The sequence below is a fragment of the Podarcis filfolensis genome (assembly GCF_964270895.1).
Source record: "Podarcis filfolensis genome assembly, chromosome: 2".
Classification (NCBI taxonomy): domain Eukaryota; kingdom Metazoa; phylum Chordata; class Lepidosauria; order Squamata; family Lacertidae; genus Podarcis; species Podarcis filfolensis.
Window position 1 is genome coordinate 4,764,060 of NC_139605.1, and position 13,331 is coordinate 4,777,390.

The following is a 13,331-nucleotide window of genomic DNA, read 5'->3' on the forward strand; positions in this document are numbered from 1 at the left end:
ATACTATCTATCTGTCCAGCTCAGTATTTTCTGGACTGACTGGCAGCGGCTGTCTAGGGCTGGAACTACACTCACCTTTTAAAAGTTATTAGAACGATATTAGAAATATAATTGTAAAACGTCAAGGCAGCAAAAGTCCCCTTTGGTTTCGCCTTCCCTCCCTGGTTTCTGGTTGCTCTGCAACGCCCTCTGGTGTCATATTTTAATAATGCATTATGAATGTTTTTTTAAAAAGTCGTATGGTTATATGATTGTCAGAATAATTCCTTAACTCCTTTTTAGCGTTAAAAACCTTAAGTGTAGATCTACACCAGGATTTCAGGCCAGAAACATCCATAGCCCTACCAATTTCCTATGACTGTAAGAGGTGGAAAGACTCTCTCAAGGCAAATCTTTAAAAGAATGTAGTATAAACACCAACAATTGTGAAATACTGGCCTGCGAGCACACCAATTGGAGAACAGCCTTTACCAAAGGTGTCCTGGACTTTGAAGATGCTCAAACTCAGGACGAAAGGGAGAAACGTGCTAAGAGGAAGGCACACTTGGCAAACCCTCACTGTGATCAACTCCCACCCGGAAACCTATGTCCCCACTGTGGAAGGACGTGTGGGTCCAGAATTGGCCTCCACAGTCACTTACAGACCCACTGTTAGAACCGTGTTTATGGAAGACAATCTGACTCGACTATGAGTGCTCACCAAAGCAACAGCAGCAGCAGCTTTCAATTTTAAAGAAGTACAGTGGTACCTCAGGTTACATACGCTTCAGGTTACAGACTCCGCTAACCCAGAAATATTACCTCAGGTTAAGAACTTTGCCCCAGGATAAGAAGAGAAATGGCGGCGCGGCGGCAGCAGGAAGCCCCATTAGCTAAAGTGGTGCTTCAGGTTAAGAACCGTTTCAGGTTAAGAACGGACCTCCGGAACGAATTAAGTACTTTACCTGAGGTACCACTGTAGTAAGGTCCTATGTCCTCTAGGAGAACCACATAAGCCTACATTGATTCCTGCACATTTGTTTAAAGCAATGTGAAGTAAAGGAGTCTGAACCAAAGAGTTTTGTCATGGATGCTTTAGCTGAGATTCCTGAGGGTCCCTTCCAACTTTGTAATAGTGCTTTAAAGGTATGGTGTGAATGGGAGCTATCCCTTTAATGGGAAGCCCAAATGCAGATTCAGAACTACGGCTGCTGTGCTTTTCAAAGGCTTTAAGTTGTGGAGTTTAAATCACTAGCTAAAAGAAAGCCAGGCCTCTGGTCACACAATTCCCCCCCCAAAATTTTGTTTCATTTAAAAAAACCGTTTATTTGCAAATTCAACAGATAAAAAATAACCTTATATAACGAATACAAATAGTAACAAAATAAGAATACACACATTATATACATAGTGCTCATCACATCAAGGACTCTGCTAGGCTGATAAAGAAAGTGTTGTGTATGCAATATAACACTGTGCCACCAGATGGCGCTGTGGAGTCCCATCTTTCCCTCCCGGATTTCCCTGTTTAAATTTACAACACGTTTAACTGAAACTCTTCTTTGATGTGTTCAAATCCAGTCTAGATATCCAAAAGGCATCCACACAAAACTGGCATCTCCAAGACCTATTTTCAAATGTCGCCAAGGCAATGCAAAAGGTCGTTATTTATCAGAATGTGTGTGCTGTGTACAAAACTAAGCAGAAATAGCTCATTGCATTGCATTTGTGGTTTAGTAGGCTCGCCTTTCTGCACTGCTACACATGAGGCAGCCCAGGAGCCGCAGAAACGATGAAAAACCTCACATCCTACTGCAATGCAATGCCAGTAAGTCATAATGAGGGGAAAACATGACTCTAGAAATAAACAAGTCAATCAAAGTGCTGTTCAATAGTTCCTTTCAAACACAACGGGACAGTGATAAATGAATATTCAAAAGTATCGTAGCTCCAGGCTGGTGCAAATCCTATGTGGTTGGAGGGCACCAGATTGTGAAGGTTGTTGTAATTATTCATGTGCTTTCTCCTGAAGGGATACCAGAATATCCACGCTCCACTGTCCACGCATAGGCAAACTTGGCCCCCCAGGTATTTTGGAACTACAACTCCCATCATCCCTAGTTAACAGGACCAGTGGTCAGGGATGATGGGAAGTGTAGTCCCAAAACAGCTGGAGGGCCGAGTTTGCCTATGCCTGCTCTTAGCCGTTGAGTTTCTCCCAAGTGCAAGTTTTGTAATGCAAATTAACATATGTATTCCACAAAAACCTCGATGTTTATAAAGTGCGTTCACCTCCGTGAATTCTCTGGTGAAGTTTAAGGCTTGATCCGTGACGGAAACTCTTCTGACACTGGGAACATTGATACGGCTTCTCCCCTGTGTGGATTCTGTGGTGTCTGTTCAGGTTTCCACTCCAGCCGAAGCTCTTTCCGCACTCGAAGCATTTGTACGGCTTCTCCCCTGTGTGAATTCTTTTATGCACTCTCAGGTACGTGCTCTGAACAAAGCTCTTTCCACACTCTGAGCATTTATAGGGCTTTGTGCCAACATGGAATCTCTGGTCTGAGCTGCGAGAGAATGGCTTCCTGTTCTCTGAATATTCATGTGGTTTTTCTCCCATGTGGATTCTCTGATGTTTAGTAAGGTTCATCCAGCCAATGAAACCCTTTCCACACTCTGAGCACATCAACAGTCTCTCTCCATTCTCAATATTCCTTTTGTTTCCTGCATGACGTTCTGCCAGTATTGGAACTTCACAGAAGCCAGCCCCTACAGAAGTCAAGCGCTTCTTCTGCTTTTGTTCAGTTTTCTTTCTTTGAGGACTGTTTTCTTCATCACTATCACTCCCATCACCTGAAAGAATCGAGAGAGAAATCAGGAACAGGTCCTCAAATCAGGAAGGAAACTCAATGAAATCAAAGAAAGCAGAAAATATTAAGCGGGGAGGCAGATCCCTTTCAATTCCATCAAACAGCCTCTGATGGTGAAAAGGAAATAATAACTGATACTGTTACACATGCCACATGTGTTCCGCATTTGTAGGAAATTGGTATTTTAGTATGGCAGTCTCTATACTTTTGAACTCCCTGCATATTGATATGAGACAAGTGCCTTCACTCTACTCTTTTTGGCGCCTGCTAAAAACATTTTTGCTCCGACAAGTCTACCCAGATATCTAGAATACTGATGTGTTCGTAGTTTATTACTATTTTAAATTATTTGAATTTACCCTTGATTTCTGCAGGGGAACAGCTGTAGTTGCTTTGTGCCTTGCTTTGAGGTTTTTCTATAATCAAGCGCTAAATAATGTTTTTGTAAAATAAGTAGCATAAAGTAAATCTATTACGCACCCTCTGCCAACGGGTCCTGGGGTGGTTTACAACAATCTAAAATCCGTAATTTTAAAAAGGATAAAAATATTACAGTCCTGGGAAAGGGGCAGGCTCTCAAAACATGTCTCAAGGCCAGGGTAGAGAGCTACCTCTTCAGCATTCAGTTACAGGTAAGAGAAAGCAGGTGAGTTTTTATAAAGACTTTCTTAAACTGAGGGGAGCCCCCGTTGTATATCTTTCAGAAGTGAATTCCAGAGTGCAGGAGACACTACTAAAAAGGTCCTGCCTCCTTCTGGTGCCGAGTTTAATTACGGAGGGCATGGGAGTCTGGCCACACAGAAATCAAAATGTCTGCCAGGTGTCTGCATAGCTTGCTAGGCCAAAAATGCAGGAGTCCCATGTCAATTAAGCACCTACCTGCTAATGTCTCTTCTTCTTCAGAGCCCTCAAGGAATTCATTTTCCCATTCTTTCTGCAAAGCGACGTCAGATCTGGAAACTGGTAGTCCTTTTTTCAGAGAAAGAAGATATTATTTATCAAATTTATATACTGCCCTTTATCAGGGCGTCGTACAACGTTAAAACACATTACACAGCATCAATGACAAAAACATAGTAAAGAGCATACTGACAGACAACCTAATTGTAATAATAGTCCCCACACTTTTACAGGTCATAGATTAATTAATAGCCATAGGCCTGGGTAATGCTATAATGCTGCCTTAAATGTATAGCTTGGATGGGGCCAGAACTTATTTAACTGACTATTTATTTATTTGCATTTTTTTGATTTGCACTTTCATAGCATATATCAAGGCAGCTCGTGGCATAAATTCAATTAAATCAGTCAATAAATATCTGTAAAATGGTAAGCCAGTAAGCTTACTGGGAAATGATATATAATGAATTGAAGAGGATGTTCAAAATAACCTTTGTAAAAAAAACAACAAGAAACCCAGAAGCTTCTCTTTTGGGAATTTAGTGACAGAACTACCTAAATTGTATAGAAATTTATTTATGTATGAGACCACAATAGCAAGGATGCAAAAACTTATGGAATATGCAGAAATGGCGAAATTTACCGGAAGAATAAGAAATCAAGATAAACTTTTTAGAAAAGAATGGAAATGGCTTAGTGAATATTTACAGATAAATTGCAAACAGATGAAAACATTGGCAGGATTACTGCAATAACCTGCAGTTTCATTCGAGTTCATTCGAGTTTAAATATAAAGTAGATAATTAAATGAGCAAATTAAATGAGTTTGGATATGCAGAAGATATTAAAAAATAAATTTAAGGAACGGCAGAAGGGGGGGGGGCGGAGGAAGCCAAACTTTGAAATGTTAAAATGATTGTGAAATTAATGAAATGTATGAATTTGAAAAGTATAAATAAACTTTAAAATAATGAAAATAAATATCTGTAAAACGTGTTTGCAAACATCAGTAAAACAGCAACAGATACTAGCTGGCTGAAAGGGGGGAATCCATATTGTAAAGATGTGTCTGAAAAGTAAAGTTTTTAAGAGACGCATAGCTGTCAACGTTTCCCTTTTTAAAAGGGAAATTCCCTTATTCCGAATAGGATTCCTCGCAAGAAAAGGGAAAAGTTGACAGCTATGTAGATGTCTGAAAGAAGGCAGGGAGTTCCGCAGGGTGGAGATTGCCACACTAAAGGCCCTGTCAGCTACTGTCACACACCGTGACGTTTCCCACAATGCACTGCTGCATACAAAGAGCAGCAACTATTCCTGCTTTCAGGATCTATCGGCCAAAACCAAGGAGGAGCCTTACCTAGAAATACCAGACTCGCATAATTTTCCTCCATGACTTCTTTGTGCAGCGCTCTCTGGTCCGGATCCAGCAGAGCCCATTCGTCCTCTTTGAAATGCACCGCCACGTCCTCAAGGGACACGGGAGCCTGAAAGAAGGATGTCCCATCAAATCCCGCACCTCTCGCTGGGTCTGAAAAAGGAACCTGGGTGGTCCCCTGCTCATCTCCCCAACAATTCCGCCCACCCCGTACCTGTTGCAACTGAGCAGAAGCCATTTCCAGTCCACCACAAAGAGGAGGAGGCCTAGAAGGAACCTCTGGAGCCACCCTGCTGTCTCCAAACGTTGTTTGACATCCTACGGAGAAGACAAAGAAAACAGGGAGGCATTTTAGGCTCCGTAATTTAACCACAGGATCCAGGCATATTCAAGAGAAGGAGAGACTATGTTGAAGCCTGCTCCATTATGATCCTTACCCAAAAAGGTGGTGTCCATGTCAGTCTCCTGTTTGATCTCCCTGAACAGTGGTCTCTCAGTGGCATCTGGCAGAGTGTTCTCTGTCTCCATGAAACGTGAGGTTGTTTTGGATGACATCTCCTGCGCCTGAGATAGGAACCCATGCAAGAAAGTGGGGAGGGGGTGGGAGGATAGACAGGAAACAGGTCAGGAAAAGGCCAGGGGTGCCATTAAATAACGTAAGATGAATAAATGTTCAAGTATTAAGTTATTATTACCGTATTGGCCCGTATATAAGCCGCACTCCCCTCCCCCCAAATTCCAACCATGAAAAGTTAAAGTGCAGCTTATATTCACGACCTTACAAAAATTATCCAGTATGCAGCCAGGAGCGCGGGGCAAACAGCACCAGGAACATTGCAAAGCGGTGCCTGTCCCATGCATAGTCCCCCGTCCTCTCCCCGAAGGCCAGGAAGGGAGCGGCTTATATTTGCGCCGACACGGTATAATCATCATCATTATTAATAATTATTATTTACCCTCCCTTTCACTCTAGGGTCCCAGGGCAGGTTGCAGCATTAAAACACAATACTAAAAACAATTCAGAACTTGGATTCATAGAAGTAAGGCGAGTCCTAAAAGCCAGGGTAAAAATGAGCGTCATCAGCATTCGCTGGAAGCTGTATAATGTAGGTACCAGATGTACCTCTGTGGGGAAGGAGTGCCACAGCTTAGGGGCCACCACAGAGAAGGCCTTCTGCCACCCACCTGAGGGTGCAGGAACTACCGAGGGCCCCATCTGCTGATCTCAGCACCTGAGAGGGTCTAATTTATCAGCTAGAAGATTGATCAGCACTCCCTGAGGCAGTGAATCCAAATACAACGAAAGGATTGGGGCCTTGGAATTACCAGAGCAAAACAGTCTCTCACCTCAGCCTCCTTCTGGTCTTCCGCTTGGCTCATGAGAAAACCTTCAGCCAGGGCCACTGCTTCGGCGCTGGTCTCCGGCCCACAATCTTTGACCCAGCTCTGCATCTCCGGGGGGAGGGCAGCCAGGAACTGCTCCAGGATCACCAGGTCCAGCATCTGAGCCTTGGTGCGTCTCTCCGGCTTCAGCCACTGTTGGCAGAGGCGGTGGAATTGGCTGCAAACCTCTCGGGGCCCCTCGGCCTCCTGGTAGCGGAAATGCCTGAAACGTTGGCGCCGAGCGTCTGAGCCAAGGGCGTCCTCCTCACCCAGGATCTCCTGTGCGGTTCTCTTTGAGGCTGTCACACTGCCCCTGGCCTGGACGAGGTGAGGAGCTACCCTTGCTCTTTCCCCTGCGTCAGTTGCCACAGAGTCTAGCTCTTTCATCTTTCCTCCACAGAGCCGGTCATTTGCCTTTTCTTTCTCCCTAGGAGGGAAGGAGCGTGTTGTATTGCTGCTTCTTTTGGCCTTGTCAGCCACATCTCTGTGCATTGTGGTGGTTCCCACCTGCTGGCAGCCGCTGGGCTTCCCAAGACTAACAGTTTGACTGCAACGGACCGCAAATTTGCTATTGGCATCCTTGGCGAAGAGTTTCCACACAAAAGACGTTTTCCCACGATGGGCTGATGGTTCCATGTTGGCGGCAACCTTTTGAAGTGGGTTCTTTTGGGGCATTTTGAAGCCAGAGGCTCCTCCTTCCTTGAGTCCTGGTAGTGCCCTTCCCTTTGCACAGTCCTCCTGTACCAGCACAGCGTTGCCATCTCTGGACTCAAAATCTTGGCTGCTGTTGCTCTCTAGCAAAGTGTATTCCATCGGCTGGCATGCCACACAGGTCAGCGGAGTGGACTGCAATCTAGAACTGCCTGACATGGACCGAGTGTGAGGCCTGGAGGGTGTCATCTGGCCACTTCCTGCTACCTCGTTAAGAGCGGAGTGAGACCCCAAGGTGCCTGAGACAGACCGGGTTCGAGGCCTGGAAGATGCAGTCTTGCCACTTTCCGACGCCTTGTCAAGGACGTCTCTGTGCTTTCTCATCATGTGACTGTGCATTGCAGTGGTTCCCACCAGCTGGCAACCATCAGGCCTCCCAAGGCGAATGGCCCTATGGCAGACACGGCACTGGACCACAAATTTGCTTGTTGTCGTGAAGTATCTCCACACGAAAGAGATCCTCTGCCTTTTTGCTGGTGGCTCTATAGTGGTGGTGTCCTCTGGCTCAAGGGACGTGGAGGAGGACTGCCTTAGGAGGCGTCTGCTTCTACGCAGCTTTGGGACCTCGCCTGGGGTGCTGTTCAGGGGAACTTGGACACAATGTCCTTGCGCTGGAAGTGGCAAGTTCAGCGCATCAGAACTAGACAGTTCCTTCTCTTCCTCCATGCTGCTCTCCAGTGCCAGAACGAAATTCTCATCCTCCAGCTCCAAAAGATCCTCTTGGGAAGGCTCCAGTGGAGATTCTTCTGTAGAGTTTTGGGAACCACTCTGTGCCTCTTTTATGCTGAACTGTGGTCCCAACCGGTTCCTTCCGTTTGTCCTCTCCATCTTACTCTGCAGGTTGCCCATTGTGCAAGAGGCAGTCACTGTGAAGCAATCCAGCAGAGTCTAGTTTTTTTCTGGTGGGAGAGAAAGAGAGAGAAAATCAATCAATCACTGCTTTTCAATAGAAGCACCCATTGAAATTTAATGGAAGGCAATTTGTATGAGCTTAAATGTGCACTGTAGTTTTTGGATTCATCCAAGTTGCTGGAAGCTCCTTATTTCCAAAGTCAGAACCTGCAGGTTCTGTACTGAACCCCAAGGTCTTTTGGACCTCACAGTGATTGCAACTCACAACAAGGTGCGGATTTTATTGATTTTATTCTCTGCAAATTTGTCACTTACTCTTCTCCAAACCATGTGTTCCCCCCACAAATTTTTCCCTTAGCCTGCACTGTTGCTGCACTTTCTTCCACAAGCAAAAGCCTCACTTCAGAAATAGGAAACACGTGTGGCCATGGCACTGTTTCAGAAACTATTGGAAATATAGCATTAATTTATTTCATAGAATTTCTATACTGCTTGGGGTTTTTTGTGTGTGCTTTTTAAAAGCCACAAATCAATTAAAAAAGATAATACTGTAACATCAAGGGAGGGAACCCCATTGTATTTTGAAACATTTTTTTGAAAAAACTAAAACTTATTAAAATTCCCTCAACTTCTAAGCCGTAAAAGCGCTTGATCAGAAGGCAAGTAGAGCAGGTGCTGCAACACTAAACGAGGCAGGATCTACATTCCTAACCTTCCTTTCACATTACAGAACAGGCAACTGTGGTGTGATTGAAATTTAGAATGGCGTAACATTATTAAATGTCTGGATGTGGGGGGAAAAACATTTTTAAAAAACACAGAACTTATAACTCCCATGATCCCTAGTTAGCAGGACCAGTGGTCAGGGATGATGGCTATAATCTGTAAATCTAACCAAATAAACCCAATGTCCAAAACATCTGGAGGGCCAAGTTTGCCTCTGCCTGTTCTAGGGATCCCAGTTTGATGTATTACTATGAACCAGGGGCAAGTCAATTACAGGGTTCAGGGGCAGTGCGAAAGGATTGCAAAACTTAGGCACCAGTTTGGAGGGCCCCCAAATTTCAGGGTTTGCAGTTAATGAAGCTCCAGACCATGTTTTGCAGTGAGTCTGCATATAAGCACCTATTTAGCTACTAAGAGGGCAAATAGCACCAGCACTTTGCAGTGGTGAGGCAGAAGTCGCTTTTGGGGTGCTGGGGTTCCTAGGATGCTGTCTTAGGGACCCTGCTCCCCAAAACATAATGGGCCTACCACCCACTCGCCCCCTGCAACCCCAGACAACTGCACCCCAGATGAGACTGACCAATGGCCCCTCCCAAAAATATACATAGAACAATTTAAATACAGGTGAGCAAAAAGAGGGGCTAAATTGATGCAGCGTGTGGTAACACCTAAACTTTGGAACTGCCTGTCTATTGACATCAAACAGGCATCCTTGCTGTATTATTTTCAGCACCCACTTAAAACATTTTTGTTTAGGCAAGCCTATCCAGACATTTATTTTTTTAATAAAGAAAGATAAAAATGACTGGTTTTTTGCAGTACATTTCTAGAGCTAATTTAACTTTACCTCAGAGGAAAACCATTTGTTGAACATCTTTTTTTCACCCTTAACTTTATGTGTAATGCATTCAGCCGGGGGGAAACCAACAAATTTTTAGAAATTTTCCATTAATTTCTGTAACACACCATGTAATACTGACATGTAGAAGTGTTTCCTTTCTTACTAACTGCCCTGGATTTTAATCTTCTGAATGTTTTCGAATATTTGCTTTTAACTACAGTGGTACCTTGGTTTGCAAACAGTCTGGTTTGCATACGTTTTGGATTACAAACATGTCAAACCCGGAAGTGCATGTCCTGGTTTGCAACCTTTTTTTGGATTACAACCCATTTTTTTGGATTACGAACAAAAAAATTTTTGGAGGCCCCATTGGCGAAAGTGTGCCTTGGGTCACAACCTGTTTTGGTTTACAAACAGACCTCCGGAATGGATTTTGGTTGTAAACCAAGGTACCACTGTATTTTTTTATTCAGCCATTTTAACGTTCTATTTTATAAATTTTGTAAGCCATTTATAGGTTTTTTGTTTTACACACTTGAGCTGTGTATATATGTTGTGTTTATATATACATACATGCATACACACACACATATATATGTGCATACATATATAACCTCCCATTACACAATAAATGATAATAGTGCCAAAGCAATTTACAACTAGCGTAAAAATATGGCATTGTGCCCAATGCTAGTCCTACTCAGATCAGGCCCCACAGAAGTTCATAGGTTTCTTAATTTCAGCAGGTTTACTCCGAGGAGACCTGCTGAAATTAAGAAACCTATGAACTACTTGTTCTTAGTTGGATACAAACTGGAGTAATAAAAATGGACACTGGCACGTTTAAAAGTCAGGATACGAATACAATATCATGAGAAGGGTTCGTGCCTTTTATCAACTTTGAGGGGGAGCTGACTATGAAAGAGGGGCGGGGGGGGAGGGACAGAGATCTTCCCTGCGTCTACTTGAAAGCTGCCCAAGGGAATGCAAAAGGGGTTTCTCAGTGTTCAAGGGCAGAACAGCTTAAGATTTCAAAGAGCGAGAAACAGAGCCTAGGTAGGTCGCGTGCATGAGCGAGGGGGACCGAAGGACTGTAGTTACGCAGAAGTTTCCCTGAAGCATTTCCTTTTCAACTTCACAATCTGCATGCATGGGCGCAGCCGGCGGGGGGGGGGGGGCAGCTGCCCGAACCCAATCGATAAAAATGCATAGCAAACAAAAATCCTGACTGCGCCCATGATTGCATGCAAGTTTTTATTCGGGGCTTCCGCATTTGTGCGCACGCACACACAAAACCTCCCTGCTTTCTAAACACACATTTTTACAGCTGCTGTGCCTCTTTGCCAGTTCCTTCCTCTCCCCTTCCCGCTCGCCTGTCTCCTTCCCGTCCTTTCCCCTGCTTGCTTGCCTGCCTTCTCCAGCCGGGAGCGCGGCGCAGCAGCTCTCCCCTTCCCCCGACGGCTGGTGGTAGGCGCGGGAGTCGGGGCGCGCGGTGCGCAATTGCCCCGTCCTCAGGGCTGGAGGAGGCAGGCCAGCAGGAAGGGTGCGCGCGCGGCTATCCCGCGCCTGGGAGGGCACTCTCCGCGCCCCTCTGGAGCGCGCCCCCCGCGCCCCTTGGAAACGCGCCTGCCCTGGGCAGCGACGGCATATGCTGCGCCACTGACCCTTCTTGTCCGACCCTGACTCCCCAACGTGCAAAAAAATCCCCTTTTGGCGACGGCGGTGTCGGGAGAGGGAGGAGTTTCTAGTTGCCGGCAAAAGTTTTCAGAAAACTCCCCTCTCTGTCCAAGCCCGCTACTCCCATCTCTATTTGATTTTTAAAGATCGGATCTATCAATTGGGACAGAGCCACACACACTCCGCTTTTCCCGGGAGCAAATCCCTGCTTCAACGGGAGCGCACGCCAAGTTGCTAGACCTCTGGAGGTTTCGCATTACGAAAGGTAGTCGCAATCATCGAAAGGGCAAGCCGATGCTGTTATTTGCAGAACGTAATTTCAAATAACTGCATCGGCTTGCCCTCTGGATGTTTTGGACTACCTTTCGTAATGCGAAAATATGTAACATTTTACTAGGTTTTATACAAATATCACAAGAATAAAAACGCACAGTAACAAAAATGAAAAATACAAAAATATACTAAAGCAATATTAAACCTCCCGCCCCCCGGGATTCCCTGAATCCCGTGACTTTCCTCCACCCCCTCTCCTGGTTCCTTTACCATATTTTTTTCTACTGCATATCTTATTTTTCCTTCAGTTTTTCTATAGTGTCCCTAAAGTTACAAGTTACAGGTAGGTAGCCGTCTTGGTCTGCCGTAGTCGAAGCAAAATAATAAAAAAAATCCTTCCAGTAGTAGCACCTTAGAGACCAACTAAATTTGTTATTACTAAAATTGCAAGTGTTCTTAAAATCCTGCCAATGCGTTAACGTGTTTACAGTGCGCAATTGTGTTTCTCAAATCGCCATTGCAGCCGAGTTTAGCTTAAATCCAGCACAAACGCAGCGGTTTAAGCTAAATTTGGCTGCGTGGGCAATTTGAAAAAAAAAGACTTCATAGCAATTGTAAAAAGGAACCAACCTCAGGGTTTTAGGCAGACGATCCTACGCTCTGTAGCCAAAGGGGCGCTGCTGGAAGCTGGACGAAAGATGATTTCCAGTACAGTAATCCACACGTTCCCCAGAGAAGAAAAGACAGCGATCTCTCCTCGACCCTGCAAACGCGTGTGAGAAAGCTTTGCAAACTAAGGGTATAAATAGTCACGGCTGCGAAAAAGAAGGGTGGGGTCGTTGCAGGGCAGGAGGCGTGGCGACCTCCCAAGTCGTCGTCCCCTCTCCTACCCCCACCCAACCACAGAATGGAGAGCTTTGACCTTGTTCGGATCAAAGCGGGTTTAACGCCTCCGGCTAGTTTTCAGATCCTGAGCACGCTTTTTGAAAAATATGGGCACTGTTTGTTTATTGCATTTATCTAATTCACTTCTCTCTTTTTTTTCCACCCAAGGAGCTTCTTGTAGGGGGGTGAATTAGTTACAGATAGGTAGCCGTGTTGGTCTGCCATAGTCAAAACAAAAAAATTTTTTCCTTCCAGTAGCACCTTAAAGACCAACTAAGTTAGTTCTTGGTATGAGCTTTCGTGTGCATGCTGTGTATCTGAAGAAGTGTGCATGCACACGAAAGCTCATACCAAGAACTAACTTAGTTGGTCTTTAAGGTGCTACTGGAAGGAAAAAAAATTGGGGGGGGGGGTGAATTAGATGAGCCTTTGGTTCCAAAGCTGCAATCCGATGATTCTGTGAATATCAGTTGCCAGGAATTGCAGATGGGGAGAGGGTTGTTGGGCTCAGGTACCATTTGCAGACCCACTGGGGGGGAGTCTTTATTTACTTATTTAATTATTGTATTTATTTCCTGTCTTTTCATCCAAGAAGCAAAAAAGTTGGCATGCAGGGCTTTTCTCATTTAATCTCCAACAACAACCCTGTGAAGTAGGTAGGGCTGAGAGTGAGGATTTGAACCCAGGTCCTGCACTACCCCCTGGCTCTTTCAATCATAGAATCATAGAGTTCTAAGGGGTCACCAAGGGTCATCTAGTCCAACCCACTGCAATGTAGGAATCTCAGCTGTGGTCTAAAAACCCCTGAGGCCAAGTCTTGCCGATCAGAAGGTTGGCAGTTCGAATCCCCGCGACGGGG

General features: G+C 44.9%; 1 protein-coding gene across 2 annotated transcripts; it reads right to left on the reverse strand.

Moving 5' to 3' along the window:
* Nucleotides 1-1,279: 1,279 nt before the first annotated feature.
* LOC310756501 (uncharacterized protein) lies at nt 1,280-12,460 on the reverse strand. 2 transcript variants are annotated; one of them, XR_014544909.1, is made up of 8 exons: nt 12,218-12,460; nt 6,472-8,117; nt 5,562-5,688; nt 5,339-5,442; nt 5,107-5,233; nt 3,729-3,818; nt 2,178-2,832; nt 1,280-2,054 (listed from the first exon to the last, which is right to left on the reverse strand). XR_014544909.1 is itself a non-coding variant. In XM_083600683.1 (7 exons), exons 2-7 carry the CDS (start codon nt 8,065-8,067, stop codon nt 2,255-2,257), a joined length of 2,622 nt encoding a protein of 873 aa, XP_083456809.1. In that variant the 5' UTR covers nt 8,068-8,117; nt 12,218-12,460; the 3' UTR covers nt 1,280-2,254. The 2 variants fall into 2 exon arrangements, 1 of the variants encoding a protein (XP_083456809.1); XM_083600683.1 differs by having other exon boundaries at nt 1,280-2,832.
* Nucleotides 12,461-13,331: the final 871 nt, after the last annotated feature.